At 38.8% G+C, this 26451-nt stretch overlaps 1 protein-coding gene across 1 annotated transcript in view; it reads right to left on the bottom strand.

The window, feature by feature from the left end:
- Positions 1-26451, bottom strand: part of SLC2A13 (solute carrier family 2 member 13) — a 300012-nt gene that overhangs the window by 127371 nt on the left and 146190 nt on the right. Inside the window, exon 4 of the mRNA XM_070410428.1 lies at positions 21457-21565. Coding sequence (XP_070266529.1) covers positions 21457-21565 — 109 coding nt within the window. The remainder of the gene's footprint in view (positions 1-21456; positions 21566-26451) is intronic.

Genomic DNA, 26451 nt, shown 5'->3' with positions numbered 1-26451 from the left:
AGCCTGGGTGGGGGGCTGATGGCCGTTTTCAGGCTGGCCATGCGCCCCCCGGTGACCCAAGCTCCCAGCCTCTCCTGTTTTTCTTTTTTTTTCTGGGATTTATTTATCTCCTATAATTGAAACTTTGTAGCCTTGAGCAGAGCCCAGGGCTGGCCAGGGCAGGCAGGAAGCTTGGCTTCCTCCATCACCGGGGGCAACCCAAGCCTCCTGTCGCTTTAGCTCCGTGGCTGCTGCCATCTTAGTTGGGTTAATTTGCATACTCATTCCTGATTGGCTGGTGGGCTTGGCTTGTGGGTGTAGCGGAGTGGTGCAGTGATGGTTAATTTGCATCTTTCTCTTTTATTAGTGTAGATGAATAAGAAACCAACACTACTCTTAGTTATAAAAGTGAGAGAGATAAGATATCCAGTAGCCTAAGACCAGAGCCGAATTACAGTTACAGAATGATGTTGTAGAGTGATGGTTAAGAGGAATCACAGATGGCTGGGACAGACCTTAGTAAGTATAACTGGGCCTTAAGTGTTTACTGACACAATGGATAATTCATAGTTTATATTTTTAATAAAATAGCCTTGATAACTAAAATACAAACAAAAAAACCATTAAGAAAAATTGTTATTCTTATTGTAAACATTAACATTATTTACCTATGACTAATTTGTCATTTATCAATTTTCAGGATGGAAAACTTCAGGTACCTCAGGTTCATTCTGACCAAGTAGTCCTTGTATTTCCAGGTATTCCTTTTTTATTTTTGATATAGTCTTTACTCAGGCTGCTTAAGGCCTTCAACATTTTCACCACTTTCTCTTTGTTCAGACCTACACTTGCAAGGTCCTTCTACTGTTTCCTTATATACAGCCTCTGCACTCCACATTTATCTTGTCTACTGTGCCAGACCAATAGTCTCAAGTGCATACTTTGTCAGTCTCTTCTTCAGAACCTTTTATAGCACCCCACCACCTACAAAATAAAGTTCAGTCCTCTTCTGTCTCCTATTCCTACCTGTGTCACCAGATTCTCACCTGAACTCTGTGTCCTTCACTCTCTTGAACAAGATGTGCTTAGAGCTGAAGCTCGACTAAAACTCTTGCTCATATGAAAACACTTTGCCAGCTCAAGGGCACCACTCCAGCAACCTTTCTTCTTTCTCCTGCATCATTTGTTTCCTCTCTACTGAAACATTCCCATCAACATTCAAACATTTAAAACACACACAACACACACACACCTTTTTTGACCCCACTTACCCTTAAAAAACAAGGCAGTTGAAAAGACTTGGTTGTATTCACTGTTACTTTTATCCTCTTATTCTTATGATTAGGTTTTTGATTGTACCACTGTATCTCAAGGTCACCCATGTTATCCACATTGTTGTATGCAATAGCCAGTTCTTAGCTCTTCCATTACTTGGCTTATCAACAACATATCTGACATAGCTGATCACTTCCTCCCCCTCCCACCTCCACTTGGCTTGCAAGACACAGAATTTTCTGGGCTGCTCCTTTTCCTTGGCTGGATCCATCTCATGCCAGTGCTCCAGGGACATCTTTGGATCCCATTTCTTTTAGCTTCCTTGCTGATTCCACACAGCTTCATGGCTTTAAATACCATCTACCCATTGCTGCTTCCCACATTCATATCCCAGACATGACAGCTCCTCCCAACTCCTCTCCCCACATAAACATTAGTACACAGACTACTCAAATTTAACGTGTGCAAAGCGAATCCCTCATCCTCCCCCAAACCGACTCTTCGGTGTTCTTCTAACACACCAGGCACTTCCCAGAGTTCTGGCAGGTGCTCTCTCCTCTATGCTCTTCCTCCAGACATACTCATGGACTATCTCCTCAATTCTTTCAGCACTGATCTTAAAGGGTCATCTTCACAGTGAGGGCTCCCCTGAACACTTTAAAATTCTACCTTCCCCTACCCCAGCCTTTCTATAATCCTTTCCATGTTCCATTTATTGCCTTCTAAAATAATATATACTTTCTTTTAAAAATACATTTGTATTGATTTGAGAGAGGAAGGAAGAGGGAGATAGAAACATCAATGATGAGAGAGAATCATTAATCAGCTGCCTCCTGCATGCTTCCCAGGGGGGATGGAGCCCTTGACCGAAATCGAACCTGGGACCCTTCAGTCTGCAGGCCGACACTCTATCCACTGAGCCAAACCGGCTAGGGCTAAAATATTATATACTTTGTTTATGTTGCTTACTATCTGTCTTCCATTGGAATTTAAAATCCATATAGGTCGGTTGCCTGTTTTGTTCCCAAGTGATCCCCAGTGCTAAAACACTACCTGACAGGTGCTCAAAAAGATGTTGTGCTCTTAACTGGTCTTATGCACTATATTTTCTGGATCATATCTATTACATTCTACTGTATCCCTATGGTACTATATATGCTATGTGCACTACTTATATTTGTATGTATTTAAGATATACAACTTGATGTTTTAAAATACATATACATTGTGAAATAATCACCCCAGTCAAGCTAATTAACATATACATCACTTTATATAGTTACCACTGTTTTTCCCATATATGTTATTTGACTAATCAGAATGCTTTCCTGATTTACAAGATTTTTTTTCACATCTTAATCTCTAAAACAAAGAATTTAATTCAAATAAAGTAATTTTGTATCAGACATTAATCCCACATCCCTGTAAATTCAACAATTAGTCCTAAAGAAGGGCAGGGAAGATGTCATTTAACCTCTGACACCTTCTCTATGCTGAGCAATGAGGTTGCAAATATCAGAGAGCTGATTCCATGCAGTAAATCATCATTCATCGGAAAGGAATATTCAATAATTTTTACCATATTAATATGTATCTATGAAATGGGATGGATGCTGAGTACACATATGCACAGAGTATTAGAAAGAGTTAAAGAAAAACTCGTTAGGTATAACCAGATCTGAAGTTTCTAGGTGTTTGTAGACTCTGAATATTTTAATATGAAAAAAATATAAACTGTATATGTTATAAATATCCTTCTTGGTTTAAGAAAAACACCACTAGTATAAAGAAAACCTTAATATTTCCACATTAAAAAAGGCAACCCTGTGATTATGGATAATTACATTACAGATAGCAAAATAATGTTGAAGTCTTATATCTGTTTTATGCTAAGGAACATCATGGTGTTTTGTAAAATGAAAAATAAAAATCAAAATCTGCTGATATTTTACTCCCTTTTCCATTTTCCAGGAATGTTTCATTTACTCATTTGTCTAAATTTTTCCAATATATAAATAACAGAGTAATTTTAAGAAATCTTTTAACCCACAGGTTTTGAATTATGGTTATTCTAACATGTTTTGAGATAACTGTATAATCTACACTAATAAAAGAGAAACATGGTAATTAGCGTACGACTGCTACCCTTCCCTTTGGCTAATCAGCATATCCTTATGCAAATTAACTGCCAGCCAAGATGGCGGCTGGCAGCCATGCACTGAAGCGAACAGGGAGGCTTGCTTGCTCCAGTAATGGCGAACTCCAACGTTCCCCGCCTGTCTTACCGGCCTCTCAACTGCAACTCTAAGCAACTATGTTGCAAGTATAGAAGCTAAACAAAACCCCAGAAACCGGCTTTCAGTCAGCCAGGCTTCAGGTAGCCGGACCGCAACATTGTATCAAATACAGAAGGTAAAGGCCAGAAACCTGCTTTCAGCAGCGAGGCCTCAGAGCTAAAGCTGGCCCAGAATAGAAAAAAAAAAAAAGAAAAGAAAAAAAGGAGCAGTTGGGAGCTTCAGTCACCTGCCAGCCTGAAAACGGCCCTCAGCCCCTTAGCCAGACTGGCCAGGCAACCCAGTGGGGACCCCCACCCTGATCCAGGACACCCTTCAGGGCAAACCAGCCGGCCCCCAAAGGGTAATATGCCTCCTAACACCGGGATCAGCGGAGCAGCGAGGCTCCTGGCACCGGGATCAGCGTGACAGGGGGCAACGCCCAAACCCCCTGATCGCCCTGTGGCTCTGTGTGTGACAGGGGGCGGGGCCACAACCTCCCTATCCGCCCTGCTCTGTGTGTGACAGGGTGCGGTGCCCCAACCCCCGCCCCCCCCCCCCCCCACGGGCCCTGCTCTGTGTGTGACGGGGTAGAGCCATAACCTCTCCATCGGCCCTGTCCTGAGTGTGACAGTAGTGGCGCCCCAACCCCTTGATCAGCCCTGCTCTGTGGGTGATAGAGGGCAGTGCCCCAACTCCCCTATCGACCCTACTCTGTGAGTGACAGGGGGGAGCTCCTCAACCCCCTGATCGGCCCTGCTCTGTGCCTGACAGGGGGGAGCTCCCCAACCCCCTGATCAACCCTGCTCTGTGTGTGACAGGGGGCGGTGCCCCAACTCCCCTATCGGCCCTACTCTGTGCATGACAGGGGGGAGCTCCTCAACCCTCTGATGGGCCCTTCTCTGTGAGTGACAGGGGGGAGCTCCCCAACCCCCTGATCGACCCTGCTCTGTGTGTGACAGGGTATGGAGCCCCAACCCCCCTGATGGGCCCTGCTCTGTGAGTGACAGGGGGCAGCGCCCCAACCCCCTGATCAGCCCTGTTCTGTGAGTGACAGGGGGCAGTGCCCCAACCCCCTGATTGGCCCTGCTTTGTGCGTGATAGGGGGTGGCGCCGCAACCTCCCCATCGACCCTGCCTTGAGTGTGACAGGGGGCGGTGCCCCAACCCCCCAATTGGCCCTACCCTGAGCATGACTCAGGGTGACATCGCAACCTCCTGATCCGCCCTGCTCTGTGCATGACAGGGGGCGGCGCCCCAATTCCCCAATCGGCCCTGCTCTGAGCCTGACCAGGGGCTGCACCTAGGGATTGGACGTGCCCTCTGCCACCTGGGAGCAGGCCCAAGCCAGCAGGTCGTTATCTCCCGAGGGGTCCCAGACTGCCCAGACTGCGAGAGGGCACAGGCTGGGCTGGGGGACCCTCTCTCCCCTTCCCCTCAGTGCACAAATTTTTGTGCACCGGGCTTCTAGTTAATATAAATAATGTTTAAAAGGACACACTCAAATATGTAACAGAGAGAATCTACACAAACTAAATATTTTATAAAATTCATAAAAACCAGAAATTTTTACCTTTCCTGAAAGTCGTAAGTTAAAGTCATCACTGTTTTAGAAAGATTTCACTTATTTAAAAAGGATTCTTCATACATGTATAAATATTTTGTGATAATGATTAAATGTGAAAAGTTCTACAGGGCCTACCTCAGCATCCTTTCTGTCCCCAAAGGTGTTTGTTATGCTAATTTTTACATGATTTTTGCTAAAGGGAACTTGGCACCTTGATATGCGTATTATCTCTGAATAATGTTTTAATTAGCCCCTTTGTTACTTAGGAGAACAGCTGTGAAATATTAGCAAACTAATCCCAGGCAGAAAGTCCCATCTGGCCAGTGCTCACCTAGGGAAACCCACCTTCTTACAGTCTAAGATGCTCCCTGCCACCACTCTATTAATCCCTTCCAGCACTCACTCTATTTATTAACGTATTAATTATTATTAAATTGTTATTAAAATATGTGAGTGATAGTAATCCTTTGTGTTTAAATAATTTTTTTCTCTCAAAGACAGGACATATTTTTTGAAAGGGACATAACTACTCTACGAAAAGTTTATTACCCCCTTAGTCCGTTTTAAGACCATCCTACATGTAAATCTCAGGTTTAGAGGCTTGGAAAGATTCAAAGATATAACAAGTGCAATCAGGAAACATTACAGAAACTTTTATTATGAGAAACTTTAAAAATTCAAACAGATTTATATGATTCTGACATTCATAAAAACCAGAGCAGAAATTTAAATTGTGTGTTCAGAATCCTATAATGAACAAATGAGACATGTAGCATTGCTTTGTAAACTAACTGCTCTTCAAGTATTTTGGCTTATCGCTCACTGGCATTTTAACAGCCAGGTCATTATTTCAATAGATAATAAACTGATCTTTACAGTTTTATAAACCGAATATACTTCTTACTTTAAAGATAAAGATTTTTTTAGAGGTTTCATTTAGAGAAAAATCTTTTCCTGATGCTATCGGATTCAGAAAAGCTGCTCAGTTGATACACCTTCAGAACCAAAGCATTTAGTTTGTTCACATATGAATGGAACAGTAATAGACTTTGCACTAAGCATGTTAAACAGATAAAATTCTTGTCAGCCGCAAGCCTATAGTTCATGTGTCATAATCAAATGGCCTGGTGAGTTCAGTAATAATGTTTCTTTCCCATTCTCTTTATCAAATGCTCCAATACATTCTGTGCATTTTACAGAATTTTTTAAAACATTAAACTTCGCAAGTTTAATGCTACCTTTGATCCCTGACACCAAAATATTTGAGGAGTTTAACTTTTTCTAGGTATAGGCTAATGAAAATATACAAAGTAATTGAAAATTGGTGAGCTATATGAATTAAAATGTTGTCTGGAAAGAGTTTAAAAGTATTAATCAAAGCATGTCTTTGTCACCGTTCACCCTCCACCCCCACCCACTGGGTCATTTAAAATATAAAACCCTAAATAATACACGTTAGTTTAGGATTTCATGCTCTATTAATAAAGTTAACAAAATGTTTAATACTTCAAATAGGATATTCATTATATGTGGTCTGCATTTAGTTAGAATTTATGTTTTTTTAAACAATAAAATATCCAACAGGAAAAGAGTATTTCATTTGCTACTGTTACCCTCAGAGCTGCTTTTCAATACCAGACGTGTTTATGCAATGCTATATAGTAACGTGCCTGGTCTGGTTTATTTCATATTCAGAGATTTTCATTTTAAGTGATATTTAGAAAAACTAAAGGATATGTTTTGATTAATTTGACAAACTTATGAACCTTTCTAGGTATGTTCAAAGCACATATGTAGTTATTTCATCATTTATTCAGCTCCTACAATGTGTGCAATAAAAAGATAAATAGTACATACATAATTAAATGAATTAACTTTAAGTAAATTGGGCACACACATTAAATAAAAGTATACATTAAATAATATGGTAATTGTAAGTTTAGTATCAAATGCATATGTCATTGAAAATGAATTCAATTTCCAGTAATAAGAGCCTGGTGTGTTTTTAAGAGTTTGTTACTTAGGTTACTTAATTCTTTTTCTATAGCAACATTACCTCTAAAAGATAAAAACTGTTTTGCCCAATAACATCTTCTGTTTCGAAATATTATAAAATGCTAGACATTTCATACAGTAGAAATAAATTCAATTTCAGAGCACTAATACTTGGTATGCACTGTCTCAACTTCTGCTTACTGGTTGGGTGAAAAATTTCTCTGTTACTCAGATTAGAGGAGTCGATGAAGTAAACCCACGCTACTTCTAACATGGAAAGTTACCAACTGAACTTCGCTGCCTGCCCATCCTCCATTCAGACTCTAATTGCTCTTTCTGTGTGGGCGGTGGGACCAAGAGTGTTTATGTTAATAAATGAGGAATAAATAACATACAGTTAAAATGCTAGATTTTCTACTGTACAGATACAGTTTAAAATTCAAAATATTAAAACATTTTAAAGATATTAAGTGTAGAACTAATTTTTAAAAATAAATGTGTTTTTTATTTCAGAGAGCATTTTATTATGAGCACTTTATTAATATTTTTAAATAACTTAGGAAAGACATTCATTTAAACTCAGCTTTATTTTCTCACCCTCTCCTCTAAAATGACTACAAAATAATTAATGGTTTTTAAAATAGGCAAGGATAAACAACAGAAGAATGGATGTTTTGGACAACAGGTAGAGAATAGACAAGTGCCAGCTTGCTTAAAACAGCCGAATAAAAGGAACCTTAAGAGAAGCAAGGTGATTTACATGACAGAACTCTAAAAAGGTCTAGGAATTGGAGGCACCAGATATTTTAGACAGTGGCTAAAAACAAGAGTACTGACTCAAAATCTTTATAGGAATCAGTTAGAGCCAGCCCTCCTCATCCTAATCTCCCTCCCAGATCCCTTACCCTACTCACACCAGGAGAGGAAACAGCTTTATTGCCTAGAGATAGCGAATAACCATCTTTCAGACTTAAGGACAGCAGGCACAATTAAGGTCAGCTGCAGGGCATGGTCTGAAAATGAAGCTCCACGACCTAAACAATTTGAGGGAGAACAACAATCAAGTCCGGGCGCAGAATAAAATTTCTTATGGCCTCAATTTTTTTTTTTTAACTTCCCATTGAGCATTTCACAGGCAAGTGCTGCAAAATACAGAGCCACAAAAAATAAATAAATAAAGTGCCCGGAGAGCATCCAGACCAGAGGGAGCAGGATAATGGAGGCTCCAGGAGGAAGGTCTGCGAGAAAGGCAAGGGGTGGGAAGCAGGACGGAAGGTGGATGTCCTGAGGTTTCTCATTAAAACCATACAGAGAGGGTTTACAGTTCCATTGAAGAATGTATGGGGAAATGTCAGTAAGGGGTGGTACACTGAGCACTGAGAAAATTAAAGAAGGAGGCCATGGTTTACTCTAGGGGAGAAAAAGAGGATGGTGCGTATGTATCAGGTCAGGCTCCGGGCAGAGAGTAAGGTGGAGAAGGTTGGAGAGCATCGCTGGAGTAGCAAACAGAAGATACGCAGTACAACAGGGAAGCACAGGGAAGCACAGCACACTCAGGTGCTCAGGTAAGAACAACACTTCTGTAGTCCTGACAATGAAAACAGTGAATATTAATGAGTTCATCCAAACACCTGAGATATAACTATGGGTGGGGAGATGCATGAATGTGAATGGCTGGGGGCAGCAGTTGGAGGTATTTCCTCTTCCATCGTGGAAGTCAATGAAGAATTTCAAAAACTGGAATTCATAAAAGTTAAGTAAATATCACTCATTCAGGAATACAGGTGTTAATATGGAAATAAGTATCTAGAGGTGACAGCAATCACCTCTGAAGAGCAGAACTTGAGGCAGAGAGAGGGAGGAATTGGGACAACAGCTTTTCATGACAAACTTTATAGAACCTCGACTCTTGTATGTGTAATACTGGGGTAAAAATTAAACTCAAAATAAAACACATGAATCACCTTAGACCAAGTGTGTGACTTTTTTTAAACCCACAGCATACATGACTCCACTTCAAATAGATAGTCTATTGTTTATTGAAAAAATGGTTACAAATCAGTAAAACAGAAAAACTTGTTTTACTATTCTTTAATAGATCATTCTTCAAATCAAACCAGTCAAGCCATTTGATTCATATTCTACCACCGAAATAACCAGCTAACGAACATTTTTCATCTGGTTGTTGAAACTTGATATGATATGCATGCAAACTAAATTAGCAATGATTTTAATAAGCATATTAATTCACAAATTGTCTTTCTAATGAACTCAGAGAGAAATACTGTATTATTATATGATTATGCTGAAACTTAGTCATTTCAGTTTTTCCGAGTTTCTAGACTATTTAAATCATAAACTAAATATCCATATTAAAGATAATCATTTATGTACAAACATACAATTTACTAACAATTGATACACAGGAATGATCTTGAGTGCCCTTCATCTCTAATGGTTGCTATCAGAATCACTATAAGCATCATCTACTTTCTCCGTCCCCTACCAGACACAAAATGAACACCCTAATATGACCAAAGTAGAGTTCTCATTCCCAGTACTACAACTCGCTGCTATTGCCGACACCTTTGCTGTTTCTACCCCCTCTTTTATATGCCATTTCATCTGCCATCAGGGTCTAGCACCTACCTATAACCCTACCTGACCTGAGCCTTGAGAACCTGGGCCTTCTGAGCATCTAAGGCAGGGGTGGGCAAACTTTTTGACTCGAGGGCCACAATGGGTTCTTAAACTGGACCGGAGGGCCGGAACAAAAGCATGGATGGAGTGTTTGTGTGAACTAATATAAATTCAAAGTAAACATCATTACATAAAAGGGTACGGTCTTTTTTTTTTTTTTAGTTTTATTCATTTCAAGCGGGTCGGATCCAGCCTGCGGGCCGTAGTTTGCCCACAGCTAACTAAGGCCAGTGCTATGGGAACGCTGGGGCTGAGGAAAATATACTTGGAATCTTGATTTGTAACTTGGGAGTTTTCCTATGACAGCAATGATATGATTGTTTCAATATTGCAGATACGGCAAGGCAGGAGGGATTTTGTGTACCAGCTTAACATAGCCAAAGCGTTTCTATTGGGAAATCATTCTTCTGTACTTCCAATTAAATTTTAAGTCCTTAGAAAACAGACCATTAGTAATTTGGAAGTGGACTCTGTAAAGATAAATGAAAGAGAAAAATACTGTCCCACATAACAAACAGCCAGAATACAAACACCTAAAAGAATAAACACTTACTCAAATGTGCTTGTTTGCATTTTGCCCTAATTACCAAGATATTATTATAGTTTTAATTTACTGTATGTAATATTACATTATTATTATAAAATCATAGTTTTATTGAGGGTAACTCATGGAGTCTTCATTTTGTTATTTATGTAGTTCAATTTTCCTTTCCTTAACCAATCTGATGTTTCCTCTTACTAAGCTGCCAACAGACCCTGCACAATCCAGTTCATTCCCCTCCTAGGAAAGGTGAAAGAATAACTCAGAAGTTGTATCAACACCTTTCTCCCACGCTGGCTTCAGTCCTGTGTTTTAATGGAATGAGTGGTGTGCAAGGGTGATTTTGATTTTACCATGTTATTCCAGTACTTCTCCCACTGTGAGGCTTGCCAACCGACAGAGATTCAGGCAAAGAGAGAAATAGGAAAAATAATTTTTTCTCAGTTCTTTAATCAATTTACTCCGGATTTGGAAAAGTCCCCACTTCAAATAAAGGCAGAGTACAATATGACTACATTTCTTGACTACTGAAGCATGATGAGTAAGTAATCCGATGTTTCAAATGACCTCCGGAATACTTAGCTTCCCATCTCTCAAAACTTCAGCAAGTGTTTATGGTAGAAAAAGCAGCAATGGGTGCATGATCATCAATGACATTGTCTGCCAAAGGGAAATACAACCATGTATTTGTCTGCATTTCCAACGCAACCAATACCTCCTGAGGGTCTGCTGTGTGCTGGGCACTGTTTAAAGGTGAATAAGATAGATGAGGGTTCTACTCTCCTGAGCTTAATAATAATGAACTGATGAGATACTGATGGGAGAAGATGGCTATTTCAAGTTGGGTCAAGGACTATCTGAGGTGGTGACATTTATATTTAGAGACAAGCAGAAGGAAAAGCAACTGCAAAGCCTCTAAGGTGGGAACAAACTTAGAGTTTGGGAAAAGACGATGTGGCTGAGACCTAGTGAATGGTGGGGTGAGGGAAGGCGCTGAGAAGGGTGGACCACATGGGAACCAGATGGGGACAGTCTGTGTTTCATGGTGAAGAGCTAGGCTGACTTTAAATGAGAAGAAAAGCTACCAGAAGTCTTGAGTAATAAAGAGTTAAGATAGTATTTCTATTTTTCAAAGGCCAATGTGGTTGCTCTGTGGAAAATGGCTTATGCAGGGTAAACATGGAAATAAGAAGACCAGTTAGGGGACTGGCTATTGCAATAAACCAGCAAGAGGCAATAATGGCTGTAATGGCTGATGGTCATGAAGATGAAGACAGAGGAAGGATATGTGCTCTATGATACAGCTGAGCCTCCCAAACTTTCTTGTTCCACGGGGCTTTATTGTCTCAGTAATTTTTTCATGGCACCCCGAAGCCAAACAAAATACCAAACGGTTCTGTGTATTAAGGTACGAACTACTTAACAGAAGAAGCCTGACAATGCTTCCCTCACAAACTTAAAGTATCCCACAGTTCCTCTGTGAGGAGGGTCTCATGCCTCTGCACAGTTTGGGAATTATGGTTTTGGAGCTAAGAATTACTGAAGAAGTGGATGTGGGGAGTAAGAAGAAAAGTAAATCCGAGGTGATTCCCGGGTTTTAGGCCTGAGCAAGTAGATAGGTGGTTTGCAACTCACCGAGATAAGTAAGAATGAAGGAAAACACAACCACCAAGGTAACACAATTGGTCAGAAACATGGTAAAATTTGATTACAGGTCTGATACCAAACAAAATAATAATATAATAAATAATAAGCTGCTATGAGTTAGTCATATCAGAGTATATTAAATACAATATCTCATTTAATTCTAACAACATTATTAGTACATCTGACTATTTCCAAAGACACCTACACATACTCCTCTTAGCTGATAAAAGTGAGAGTAAGGTGTTGGCAAATGACAATCTCATTCATTTAGCTGCAAATTATCATTTTTAAAAAATGAAATGAAGGTCTTAGGGGTGAAAAATAAAACTGAACATTTTACAAATGCACGCAGCAGTTGTAATGACTACACTATATTTCTATTCCTAAAATCGGAGCAATCTAATTGCCTGCCCTCACCTTGATCCAGATCAAAACAGGACGTATACAGGGAAAAGTTCTAAGTGGAATAATAATTGAATGTTGACTCCTTAGGGCAGGTGACATAACCTCAATGACCTTGATGGAACCTGGCCATGGAGAGTAGCAGGGAATGTGGGTGAAGGGAGAGAAGACACAGTACAAGAGGCAAAGTGGTCCTTTGAAATCTAAACTTTAATGTGAAATTTAACAAGTGCAAAAATTCTGCACTTTATAGAGAAAACATGCCTACAGGATAAATTTAGTCTTGCAAACAATCTTAGATGCATGACTGAATTTTTCAAATGTACGTATGATAAGGGGCTGAGGGGAAGAGCCCTAAGGAAGCTGAAGAGGATCATTATAAAAGTGGTCTTCTATGCAGGAAACCAAAGTTAAAACTGCATAGCTAAATCTACTCTATACATTTTCTAGTACTGTGTGTATTCACATAAATGGAAATAGAGCTCCTTATATTTAGTTCTGCATATTTTAATTGGCCCAGTAAAAAGTAATCTTATCAAAATAAACGAAGATGTTCCAGCAAGAGACACTGTTCATTTTTCTCCCTGCCATGAATGACTGTCATCAGACTACTTGTCTCTGCATCAAGTAGCTTAATAGCATTTGAAATTCTGCAATTCAACAGTCACAGGAAGCATAATCACAGACTTGAAGTCACTAACTTTAGCTCTTCAGTTGCCCTGACAAAGAGGGAACCAAGAGATGTGACTTGCAGAATTTTTGTCATGGAATCTTCAGCGTATCTATCCAACACTGTAAATCATTAGAAATGTCATTGTAGTTTGTCACTAATTCTAAAGATCGGGACCCTTTTGGCAGTGGTTTTGAAAAATTCTATTCTCAAGTCTTGAATGCTGTGGCTTTTGTTTTCCTACGTCATATCTACAAATCAGTTAAGGAACACATTCATACAGTCAGACCGAGACAGATCCAAAAACAACCATGCAATGGTCCCGGCTATGCACAGAACAAAACCAAAACGAAATAGTCAGAAGTAGCTAAAATCTAGCTTGCTCTCCTGGGAGAGGACTTTAAAGAGGACAATTTTATTGTCTGTATGGTCTTTGGGGAAAAACAGATACATAAATCTGCAGCTATAATAAAGTATAATAACTGTTATGACAGATATCTACCAGAGTGCTATAGGAGGTCAAAGGAGGGTCACCAAATTAGCTCCTGAGTATAGGGAGATGACATGTGACCTGAGTTTGGATGTCTCTTAGGGTAAGCTGGATATTTCAGCTGGGGAAAATGGTACATATGAAGGCACTGAAGCCTGGATTAGTTTTAATCATCACTAGAGGATAGGACGTTTTGTATAGCAGGAGGCAGCACATGTGGGAAGTGGTTGAACACAAGGTAGTGCAGAGACGAACAAAAGTCAGGCCATGAAGGGCTCTAGACTTTGAGCTCTGCTAAAGCTGTGGGGATCATTAAATGATTTCAAGTAAAGATGGAATATGATTTGATTTTGTTTCAAATAAGTTCACTGGAAGAGATAAGAAGGATGAACGAAGGGAGGTATGATTTAAGGCAGAAAAGTCCCCTACAGTGTTACCCTACCTCCTGGCTTCACCTGTATGGGCTAAGGTAAGTCTACTTTGATTTTTTGTTCTTAGGATTTGGGAAAATTCCATAACCTATTGTAGTTATGGTGCCAGTACAACCACATATGAGCAAGACCAGAGGGAGATGTCAAGAGAGAGGAGGAAAGAGGATGCATACAGCCACAGAGAAGCAAGGACAAAATACCATGTGGACACAGAGGCTGAACAAGTGTCTCCAATTTCTGGCTCCAGCCCCTTGCCAGGTCCAGTGGTATTTCCTGCCTTCAGTCCCTATGCCCTCAATGTAAATACCCTTATTTTTCTTAAGCTTGAATGAGTGGGATGCCTTTACTTGCAAATACAATGAGCCCTGACTTTTGAAGCAGGGCCTGAGCTTGAACAGATAATGAAAATAAAGAGCATAGCAAAGATATGTGACCTTATGAATAACAAATTAAAGGAAATTGCAGCTGTTTGAATTTGGATGGGCTGGCTCCCCAGCTACAGTCTTGGGCACCACTGGTCACCCCGACACTGACCTGGGGATGAGAGGAAGAGGGGACATAGTTGGTGGGAAGTGACAGGGATTCAGTTTTATTCATGTAGAGACTTGTGAGAGTATCCACGTAAAAGTGTCCAGCAGTTGGATATGGTTGTGCATCTCAGAGGAGTTCTGATCTGGAAATGTAGACTGATCATCTCTAATATGTGGATGGTCATCAGAACCATGTGAGTGGACAAAGTCCCTCAGTAGAGCTGGGAGCCAAAGCCTCGGGAGCACCAACATTAGGTGCAAATTGAGTAGGAAAAGCCATGAAGGAGACTCAACATGAAATGCTGTGATGTGCCAGTAAGACAAACATTTTTTAAAAGAACCACAGCCAAGTGAGGAGAGCTCAGCTAGCGCAAGTATTAAGAGGACCACAGATGTGAGTGTGGAAGAGGAAAACCGAACTCCCCAACCTCCTCTAAGAACCTCCTGTCTGGCAAGCATTTTGTTGTCTCATTTCATCTTCAAAACAACCTTTCAAGGTAGGTGACAGCATATCCTTTTAAAGATAAGGGAGAAAAAACAAACGTTCTCTGGGGATGGGCCACATGTGTATTTCTAGTCTCTGAAGAGCAACTGCCACCTGTTTGTTTAAAAATGATTTAAAATTTGTTTAAAGATGAACTTAAAAAGTAAACGTTTCTATACTTTTGTAATAGTCTACACCTGGAATTAACCAGACTGGTTACCTTCAACCTCATATTTGATTTGGGGGGCAGGGCTCTGCTTTACTGGTACAACTAGCCTATTTCCTGGGCACATCCGTGGATTTCCTGCTGCTAGTTCAACTCATTAACAACGTCTCCATTTCTTCTACTTATCATTCAGAAAGACATATGAGTCAGAGGTGGGCAGGCAAGGAAACAATCTTTTCACATTACCAAAGATACTCTGGGGAACACAAAATCATTGTTGCTGACACTGTACAAATCATGAAGGTAAGTCTCCAAAAATTACCACAGAACCTTAAATTCACATCTAACTCAGAAAGCATGCCAAAAGAATTTGACAACCTTTTGACATAAAATACCAGTACTTAGCTACAGTTCCCTCACCTCCAAAGAAGGCATCGTTAGCTTTTATTATTCAAAGGTCATGGAGGTCTTTTCTCCCTGACTTAAACTTTACATAAAAAGAACACATCTAGCTCAGCCGGCGTGGCTCAGTGGTTGAGTGTTGACCTATGAACCAGGAGACCAAGGTTCAATTCCCAGTCAGAGCACATGCCCAGGTTGCAGGATTGATCCCCAAATGTGGGGTGTGCAGGAGGCAGCTGATCAATGATTCTCTCTCATCATTGATGTGTCTATCTCTCTCTTCCTCTCCCTTCCCCTCTGAAATCAATAAAAATATATATTTTCTTAAAAAAGAACATGTCTAGTAGTGAAGTAGACAATACTCCTTCCACATCAATAAGTTAGAAGAAAACCACTATTATGATTCCTTTCCTATAGCTTGAAAATAGAGACATGCATGAAAGAGAGGTATAATAATTTCGTGTCTACAGAGGATGCCACAAATCCTGGACTGAAGGGTGTGGAATGTCCTTGTGTTCCACAAATGCCCTGGAATTTCTAAACTGCAATAGTCAGCGAAAGGGAAATAAAAATGTGGTCTTACCATATAAAAAGTTAACATCTAGGACAATCATAAGAATACACTAATAAATCTTCCAAAAATTATATGAACAAAATACATTTTTCTCTCTTAGAACTAAAATTGATCTCCTACAGTCTAACTTTTCATCCAAGAAAGATTTAAAACATTTCAAATGTTTTAACTTCCAACTTCTACTTGAAAACTCCATTTTCTCTCTTTCAAATGTACATTAAAGTCCATCTACTTCACTTTAGAGGTAATTAGAATGAAGGCAATTAACTGACATGCCTAAAATCCCACAGTGGAGACAGACCTTGGAACTAATTCTCTTGATTCCTGGGTCAATATTCTTCCCAGCACATTAAACTCATCTTTCGAAAGAGTGAACCATGAACCTTACCATTTTCTCCTCTATTCAGTGGTGTTCATTCAATGCATACAAATGACTGAAAATACTCATCTTGAAACATTCCAATGAGATAAGCATATTATCTCTCAATAGCTTTTTGGATTATGTTCAGAGTCATATTGAGGAGGCAGAGAGGGAGAAGGCTCATATTAGTGAGCTGGTGCTTTGGCCCACTTACCCTGCCTGCCGTGGTTCTCTGATTTACAACATGAGAGTGCATAAATCCCTATTCGTTTCTTCTTATTTCCTGTCACCTTTATTTCTCTCTACATTTACCACCGCTGAGCATGCCGCTTGTTGTGCCATTTTTCCTAATTGCATGGTAATTTCTTATACGCGGAGAACTTGTTGGAAGAGCTCTCCACAAAAATGGAACAGATTAAAAAATACTGCACTTATGAAATTAAGTTAATTAAATATGATTAACAAACATAAATGACTCATCCAACCGCCAGGCTGGCTTGCCTAGGAACTCTAGGTCAGGGTATAAGGTACAAGCCTTCACTAGGTGCCAGCAGGTGAAAGAATGTGATTCCTGAAATGGATGCAATTTTATTAGCACACAAACAGTCATTTTAGATGTTTATCCTTGGATAGTACTGAGTTCCACTAACTGATTTCTTACCTTACATCACCCAAGCAAGCTTTAAACAGTCAGCTCTAAGCACTTCAAGTGTTCTACAACTAAAGGGCAGCCCCTGTGATCTGCAGTCAGAAAACCAGGCTCCACCCTCAGCTTTGATACTTAATTGTGTAACAGTGAACAAGTCACTTCACTCTTTAAGTGTCAGCTTTCTTACCTAGAGAATAAGGAGAAGAACTGCTCTGCCTACCTGACAAGATATTTATGAGAATCAAGAGAGATCATGTCTATGAAATTATTTTATGGTCTTTTATATGTAAAGGAGTAAAAATGTTTATCATGCCAATAATTAATAATTATGCTATTAGAGGGGCTAACACTTTTTATCCTATTTTTCCCTTTTCTGTTAGTATTTGTTGAGTTAATACATGCTACTGCAGTACCTGGTATTGAATGATCAATAAATTATAGCTATTAACATTATTATTATTACAAGGGCATATTTTCCAACACTCTTCATTTATCTCTTGTAAATACAATAGAAGCAATGATCTCCCGAGGATTAAGGTAAACCAGTTATGGAAGTAAGAATGATCTGCCCAATCAATACAATTGCTCATTTCTCACCCCTAGCTTAAGTGGGAAAGGGAAGAGTAAGCAGAGATGAACTTGGACACATGAATCAAAGAAGAGTAGATTAAAAGCAGAGAACAGGGGAGGGTGGAGGTAAGGGGGAGAGATCAACCAAAGGACTTATATGCTAGCATATAGGCCTAACCAATGGACACAGACAACAGGGGGGTGAGGGCATGAGTCGGGGGTAATGTAGGGATAAGGACACATATGTAATAACTTAATTAATTTTTAAAAAAGTAGAGGACAGGTATAGAGTATCCTAAAGCAGTCTATTCCCCCACAATCCTTTTTACTCTTTCCCCGTTTACTGCGGATTTTCTGTGTAACCTTAAAATGAGTCATTTAACCACTTGGTCTTTCTCAGGATACCTTCCACCATGCCAAGATGCACTGATTATATGTTTATCAGAATATATCAAGATATAGCTTATTATAAGTTTCCTCAAAAGAAGAAAAATGCTAACAAACCCAGATAGAACCAGGTTTCTCTCTCTCTCTCTCTCTCTCTCTCTCTCTCTCTCTCTCTCTCTACCTTCCTACATAATCTCTCTCACACACACATTTTTGTTATGGTAATACTGTAGGAAGACTCCATTTATAAGTAGTCATCAGATAAAAATTTTTAGACATAAAAAATGGAAAATAATTGACATTATAATAGATCACAAGAAAAGAATTTCTTAAGAAAGTTTTCTTTATATTAATGATCATCACTTTCATCTATCACTCCTCTCTTCTTTTATGTGAAAATATTTTATTGGTCTGTGAGATACGTGGAATAATATTGCCACTTTTACATCAGGAAAGTTAGTACTCCATTTGCTCTTTTCTTTATCTCCTGTGACTAGAGAATACCCTATTCACTGCATGTTTGAAATTAGCGATTAAAATCATATTAGGAAATTGCCTCTTCTAAAAGTTAAATGTAGTTGTCTATAGTATGTAATGATTTTAAAAACATACAGGTTCTCTGTTAATGGGATAAAGGATGATAAGTTATAGGTTAGGATATCAACATGAATTATACAAATAAAACACATAGACATATACATAAACACAATATGTATTTACATATATATTTTCATGGTACAAGATGAGAAAATTAAATATTTCAAGAAGAAAACCTATTTTTTTGACTGAGATAGAACTGAGATAGGTCAAGGAGAGAGAAAGAATGATCCTATGAGAAAGAGAGAAAATTAAACATAATAAGATGATATAAGGCAATTTTAAGGATGACTTACCTTTCAATATTTTTCTACATTATCTTTCTATGAACTTTTCTTGGTGACAAATAGTACTCAAAATTTCTCATGTTTCAGGTTCACACAAATTTGGGGGAGAAATATAGATTTTATAAAAACATTTCAACTTCTACATATTGTTAGATTTGGGCTGTGAATATAGAAGAGCACTGTCTACTTTACTTCCCACTTAAAATTCAAGAAAGAAGTTGGAAAGAGTTAAATATACATAATGAATTACCAATAAAAACAAAACTCTGAATTAATATAACATTAAAAAATAAAAATAATATAGTTAATATTTTCTACTAAAAACAACAAAAAGTAAGCTATTATAAGGCTCCAATTAAAAGATTATTTTAAATTAGAAGAAACAAAATTTATGATAATATTTATTGACTCTTAAGAATACTGGAAAAAGATACATACATATACACAAGCATACACAGGACTCTAGAGAGAACAGAAGAAAGCACATTACATGAGGGTCCCAGGTTAGTTATTTTCCATCCAGATAATGACAGTAGTACAGACTATTACAATGAAATTAATTTATACTAAGTCTTATGGATTTAAGATATAAATTCTGAAATTGTGTGCTATTAATAACCAGTTATTTATCATTGGTATCATATCATTTAAGTGAGTAGCAGATTTGCATCATGTGACACAATCTAAGTTTAAACATCATTTACCTTATTTTATTCTTCCTACTTTCTGGTATAAATACTCAACTGAAGCCAAAGCTGTATGACAACATTACCTGCATCATGTAACATTTGTGCTAAGCAAAGAACATTAATGACTATCACAAATCTTAAGGAGTATCAAGATCCTTATATTCACATCACTTGATCTCACTGTGAAAAGATCAAGGGTTTGGAGAAATGAATGCTTTATTAACATTTGAAAACCTTAATCAACACATTTTATACTAAATACTAAAAGTGAACTAGGACAGTCATCTCACTGGCCTCAGCCACCACGAATCAATGAGAGTTGGCTGATGTAATCTCTGTTTTCCAAAAAAGTGCTACAAAAATTCATTTTCTATGCTTTTAAACTTGTCAAGTTTAAATGCCTAGAAAAGGGCAGACCAAATGAAAACGATTTTCAGAAAAAAAAAGACATTTTAAATTATGTTGATAACCTAGATATTCACACAGTTATTACTGCAATGCGTTATTGGAAAATGTGATGTTACAATTCTGTACCATCACCCACTGAGGACTGTGGACATATCTCAGAACAGTCATGGTGGGTCACATCCAGAAAACAAACGAACATGCTAATAAAAGTGAGGAAAAATGAAAGGAAATGTCAGAAAAAGGAGAGGATCAAATATTAAAATTGTAGTCTAACAAGGATCATGATTAAAGTCAAATTCAACAAGGATGTGGATGTATTTAAAATGCAGTTTCTTAACAAAACCTGATTTAATCTAATGAGTCATTGGTCCCTAATCATTATTTCTAATAATCACTGAAAAGAAACTCACTCTTCTCAAAATATTAAAAACAAAAAATTCACCTTATCCCAAATAATTTAAAGAAAAATATCAAGAGTCCCAAATACATTTAAATGGTTTACCAGGCAAATTTTCATTTTATGTAACTTGTATATGATTTTAAACAACAGGTAGGAGCAAAAAAGCTTCTAAAACTCAGCACTTTTTCACCCTACGACGAGTTTCTCAGCAGAAACCATGACTTTTCTCTAACCCAGGATCTCAAACATCTGCTCCATGGAAAACTAGAACAGTCCCAGACTTCCCTGATCACAATTTGAAAGTATATATTAAACTGTGAGTTTATAAATGAGTGTTTCCTTTACTACCCTATATACTCTGTGAGGCCAAGGCCATATCTACTTTTTCCCCTGCTATGTATCTAGTACAAAATAAGCCATCGAAAGCATGTTTAACATTGAATAACTGAAACATAGTAGAACCCCCTACTAGTCATATCACTTCACCCCTAACACACATATAACTTTGGGGATGACTCTGAAAACTAGAAAACAGGGAATTCCTGCACCTGCTCCACTTCTCTGCTCCCTCTCCATCCCCGGTCCACTGTACTCTGGCTGTAATAAACATTATTTCTATTAGTGCTCTTATCCCATTGCATTGTAATTGCCCCAAAGTTGAATTTGTGATTTGACAGTGATAGCATCAAGAAATGGCTTATGAAAATAACATATTCATTACTTCAGAATGTAAGGAAGAACTGGATGGCATAAAAGAGAAATTGTATGAAATCAAAAAAGCCAATAATCACAACAAACAAAATAAATCACCATCTTCTAGTTACAAATGAATAGGATTTAAAAAGTATAAAGTTAAGCATCTTCCAAAAGGAAAATCCTATACATTTAATAACAACAAATCACCAAGAGTCCTATTCTTTTTTTTCCATATAAAATAATACCTTCATAATCTTTTCAGTGAAAATCCAGAAAGGAATACATACATGACGGTGTTAATGCCTGAGAGCTGTTGGAACATCTGTAGGCCACAACCCACAATCAAAGCGCGGCGAGTCGGGGGGTAACTCAACATTCTGCAGATCACAGGTCCAGCTTTTTAAAAAAGAAAGAAAAAGAAAGAAAAATTTATTATTTTAAGTTCCCATAGTAATTTATCCCATTAGGATACATTTCCCCAAATTTCTGTGAAATCAACATGTCTTGGAATTTCAAAATAGAACATATAGACTTTTGTAGAAATCTGGGTACAGTGTACTTTTTAAAACAGACATACATCTATGCGAATACAAGGAAGACCTAAATAACTCTAAGTGTCAGAAATCAGTCTTCCTTAAATCTCTACAAGCTGTATTAACTACTCTTTGTTCTTCCACTTCCTTGGCAATTAATTCTTACTTAAAATCCACTCAATGATGAACTACTTACAAGGTCATTGACAAATTGCTTTAATCATAAAAAAAAATAGCACTCATTAAAAACAATTAAACAAGAAACAGAATTCATTTGACTAAAGTAGTGATGGCGAACCTTTTGAGATCGGCGTGTCAGCATTTTGAAAACCCTAACTTAACTCTGGTGCCGTGTCACATATAGAAATTTTTTGATATTTGCAACCATAGTAAAACAAAGATTTATATTTTTTATATTTATTTTTTATATTTAAATGCCATTTAACAAGGAAAAATCAACCAAAAAAATGAGTTCACGTGTCAACTCTGACACGTGTGTCATAGGTTCGCCATCACTGGACTAAAGTAACAAAATTCTTTCTAATCTACTCAACTAAAGTTAAGAAATTTGGCATGATATCAGACTTTGTTATGGCTACAGTGGATATTATTAATAAAAGTTACCAAAAATAATAAAAGAAAGAAAATTAATGTCTATTTTATATAGGGGTGGGTGTGTCTGTGTGTGTGTGTGTGTGTGTGTGTGTAAGAGGGTAAGAGGTAGATTTGGGGAGCTTTACTGTAATAGTATTAAACTATTATCTGGATCAATTGATGAGTGGGCCTGTCTGCAAATTTAAATACACACACAGACACACACACACACACACACACACACACAGGTTTTCAATATGGTGCAGATGGCTTGGCCTCTCTATCAGAACTCTAGATCAATTCTGGAAAGCTGTAGATCTGAACCACTGGGGCCTTAATAAGGCGACTAACCTAATTGCTGTACAGCATTTGGGCATAATTACTAAAAGTGCCCCTTCTATTCTCATAAGTGCTTCAATTACACCTTCAAGAGGTATTCTATATACTGTCCTCATGAGGCCAGCGTGGACTCTAAGGATCTATGGTATTCCTGCTATTAGAAGACATGGCCTGAAATCACTGGGATGTTAATTGCTTAATTAGAGGCATTTTTTTTTTTCCCCTGGAGGCCAGGTTTCATTAATGAACTCTAAACCAAGACAAATTAAAATCCAAGGAAGTCTTACCATTTCAGGATTCTTTTGGAAATCTAATATTCCAATTCACAGAAATGGAGCAGAACGTGCCGATGTCTTAGAAATAAAAGTTATTGTGGGATGTCAAGCCAGGGTATTAATTAGAACTGAGTATTATAGGAGTGAGAATATTCATCTCGACATTGGTGTGTTACTAATCACATGAAAACCTTATTTCCTGCAAATGATTGTGTGTCTAAGTGGTAAGACAGGACACAGATAGAGAAGCACTGATAGTCACTCAAAGCTCACTGTGGTGCCAACCCATTTAGAAGGTGGCTGAGAGCATTCTAAATGTCAAACTGCTTCAGAGTCAAGTGAGGCAGTGTTAAACCTAGAAAGGTTGTGTGAAAGAGGTAGATTTGGGGAGCTTTACTGTCATGGTATTAAGCTATTATCTGGATCAATTGATGAGCGGGCCTGTCTGCAAATTTAGATATCTGTAAAGGAGCCACAGAATAAAAAACCATACACGATATCATAAATATCTACCTGTATCCATAAACAAAAAACTTCAAATAAAAAAGATTACCATTCACCTTGAACCATGGAAAACTTATAAAACAGCAACTGACAACAGAACAAAAACAAGCAAAACCCCCTTTCAGGTTTTAGAGGCTTCCACACATGAGAAACTGGCTTTCTTCAACAAACCTTTTGTAATCTTTGGATAGCTGCATCTACTTTTACTATTAAATTGTTCCATGATTTGACGGACAAACTAGGTAACATTGATTTTGGAGGGAAAAATATTATGATAAAATTATGGCAAATTAGGCTTAAAATCTGACTTGCCAAAATATCAAGAGATAAACTATTACATAAATGTCACATTTATTTTCCAGTTTTGATAATCTTGGCTTGAACTTTCTCTTGCTTTGAATTTCTTGTTAAAATAAACAATGGTAGCTCTTTATTAGATTTTTTTAAAAGGATGAATTTGGTCATGGCAGTTCCACATCTGATTATACATAAAATTTAAAAATTTCCTTTCAGTAAAATCATAAACCTAGCTTTATTAGGCAATAAAACTTAACAAATGCAAACTATTATTAACCTTTATATCACAGAAGCTATGAGACAGAAGAAAAAAATCAAATGTATTAATTGGTCCAATGTTCATAAGTGAAAATTTAAAATGTCACACTTAAAAAAATGTACATTTTTTTATTTTTCATTAAAAGCACTTCATGTACACAAATATTTCATACTTAATTTTTAAAAATTTGTGTCTCTGAAATGCAGAAATTCCCACACATTAAAAACTAAAACCTCTAAATAACCAAAGTAGATTGGAAATGCAAGACTCAGAATATCCTATATAATAAAAGGCTAATATGCAAATAGACTGAACAGTGGAGCAACTGAACAACCAAACAACTGGTTGCTATGATGTACACTGACCACCAGGGGGCGTGCATGGGACTTGGCAGCAGGTGGCAGAGTGTGGAACATGGTGGGCGAATGCCGTGGAGGGATGGTGGGGCAGGTGAGGGGGAGCGCCAGACCAAGGCGGGATGCCGGTCGCTGTCATCGGGACGAGCCTCTGGTGGTTACTGAAAATTTTTTGCTCCCATGTGCCATGGTCCTGCCCAGTGCACACACCTGCTGCCAGCACCAGCCCCACTTGCACTCACTGCTGGTGCCTGGCGCCGCCCTGATTGCTTGGAGCCATCAGCTGGTGCGAGCGGTGGCTGCCGGCCCGATCACCCCTCAGGGCTTCTCCACCTCCCCCTGCTTCTGAGGGGTGATGGAGGCTAGCAGTTGCCTCTCACACCTGCTGCCGGCGACAGCCCTGCTCGCACCCGCTGCCGGCCCCGGATTCCCCTGAGGGTTTTTCCACCTCCCCAAGTTCCTGAGGGGCAATCAGGGCAGCAGCTGCTACTTGAACCTGCTGACCGCGCTGGACCAGCTTGCACCTGCTGCTGGCGCCGGCCCCACTTGCATTCACTGCCCGTGGCATCAGCACATGGGAGTAGTGGCAGTGGGAACGGGGCTGCTGGCAGATAGGGGACTGGGGGCTGTGGTGGGGGGGCCGGGCGGGGACATAGAAGATGGGCCAAGACCCGCCTCTGTGCCCATCGCAGCCTCAAGGCCCACAGTTCCTTTCACGGTGCACGAATTTGTGCACTGGGCCCCTAGTAACATAATAAAACAATACATGTGAGAACCCAAAATGGGTCCATCTGTTTCTTCATTCTGAACACCTCTCACTAAGTACTTTCACAATGGTTGTCCAGCTGTGGCAGGGGCTCTGGTGGCAGAGATGACAAGGACAGTCCCACAAGTACAGCTGTTCCTGGGGACAGGTGTCTCTGAAGGACTGGGCCTACAGAAGCCTCTCCCGGTATGATTAAAAATGCACCAGGACATATTTTGTATATGATCCTAGCTTTTGATTTCCATTTCCAGTCAAAATAGAATAATAGTCACCAGTTACCTCCAACATGAAACAACTAAAACACCATGCAAAAATGAATGAAATGATATTTCTCATGATAAAGGAACAAAGGATAGTGACTCCTAAGATTAAGGAAAGAAATGAGATGAAACCTACAACCATCCAAGCTTAATGCCTTGAAAAAATGTCTAGGCTGCAACAGAGGGAGGGGAATCAGGCAGATCTTGGTTGTTTCCATGAGCTGAAAAGATGCAGCTCAGAATCCAGGGATGCCACGGGGGCTCCAGTTCACAGGGAAGAGTGCCAACGAGAAAGATTCATGGGAGAGGACCATAGCGATCTACAGCCCCCCCCCCCCCCCCGCAAGTATTCAGTTGAGTGCTAAGGAGTGGATATATGTGAGGAAACTACCAAGGCAGGGAAAGAGCCAAAGAAAAGGATTAAAGAAATCAGCCTCAGGAATTCACACGGGTCTGGGAAAAGGACCTGTTCTTTCCAACCAGAGTGAAAACCTAGACCAGTGATGGCGAACCTTTTGAGGTCGGCGTGTCAGCATTTTGAAAAACCCTAACTTAACTCTGGTGCCGTGTCACATATAGAAATTTTTTGATATTTGCAACCATAGTAAAACAAAGACTTATATTTTTGATATTTATTTTATATATTTAAATGCCATTTAACAAAGAAAAATCAACCAAAAAAATGAGTTCGCATGTCACCTCTGACACGCGTGTCATAGGTTCACCATCAGTGACCTAGACCATAAGAAAGAGTATTCAAGAGGTTTTACCTCAGTAATACTATAAATTTAGTCTTAAACATGGTGTGAATACCATCTAAAACAGCTTAAAAACAAGACCCAACTGCTTTCAGGTAACATAGAATAGCGTCCCAGAACAAAGTTCAACGGTAAGATAAAAATTTACAGTATCTGGAATATAATAAAAAATCACCAGGCATCCCAAAAGACAGAAAAGCACAATCTGTAACAACAAGGGGATTAATTCATCATGAGGACATAACAACCCTAAAAGTCTATGCAACTAATCAGAGCTTCAAAATGTATGAAACAAAATGTATGACATAACTGCAAGGGGAAATATAAAAACCCACAATTGT

The sequence above is a fragment of the Myotis yumanensis genome, unplaced genomic scaffold (genome assembly GCF_028538775.1).
Source record: "Myotis yumanensis isolate MYYU_CA2020_CCGP unplaced genomic scaffold, mMyoYum1.0.hap1 SCAF_3, whole genome shotgun sequence".
Lineage (NCBI taxonomy): Eukaryota > Metazoa > Chordata > Mammalia > Chiroptera > Vespertilionidae > Myotis > Myotis yumanensis.
The sequence above is the reverse complement of the archived record's forward strand: the minus strand, read 5'-3'. Positions and strand labels throughout refer to the sequence as shown.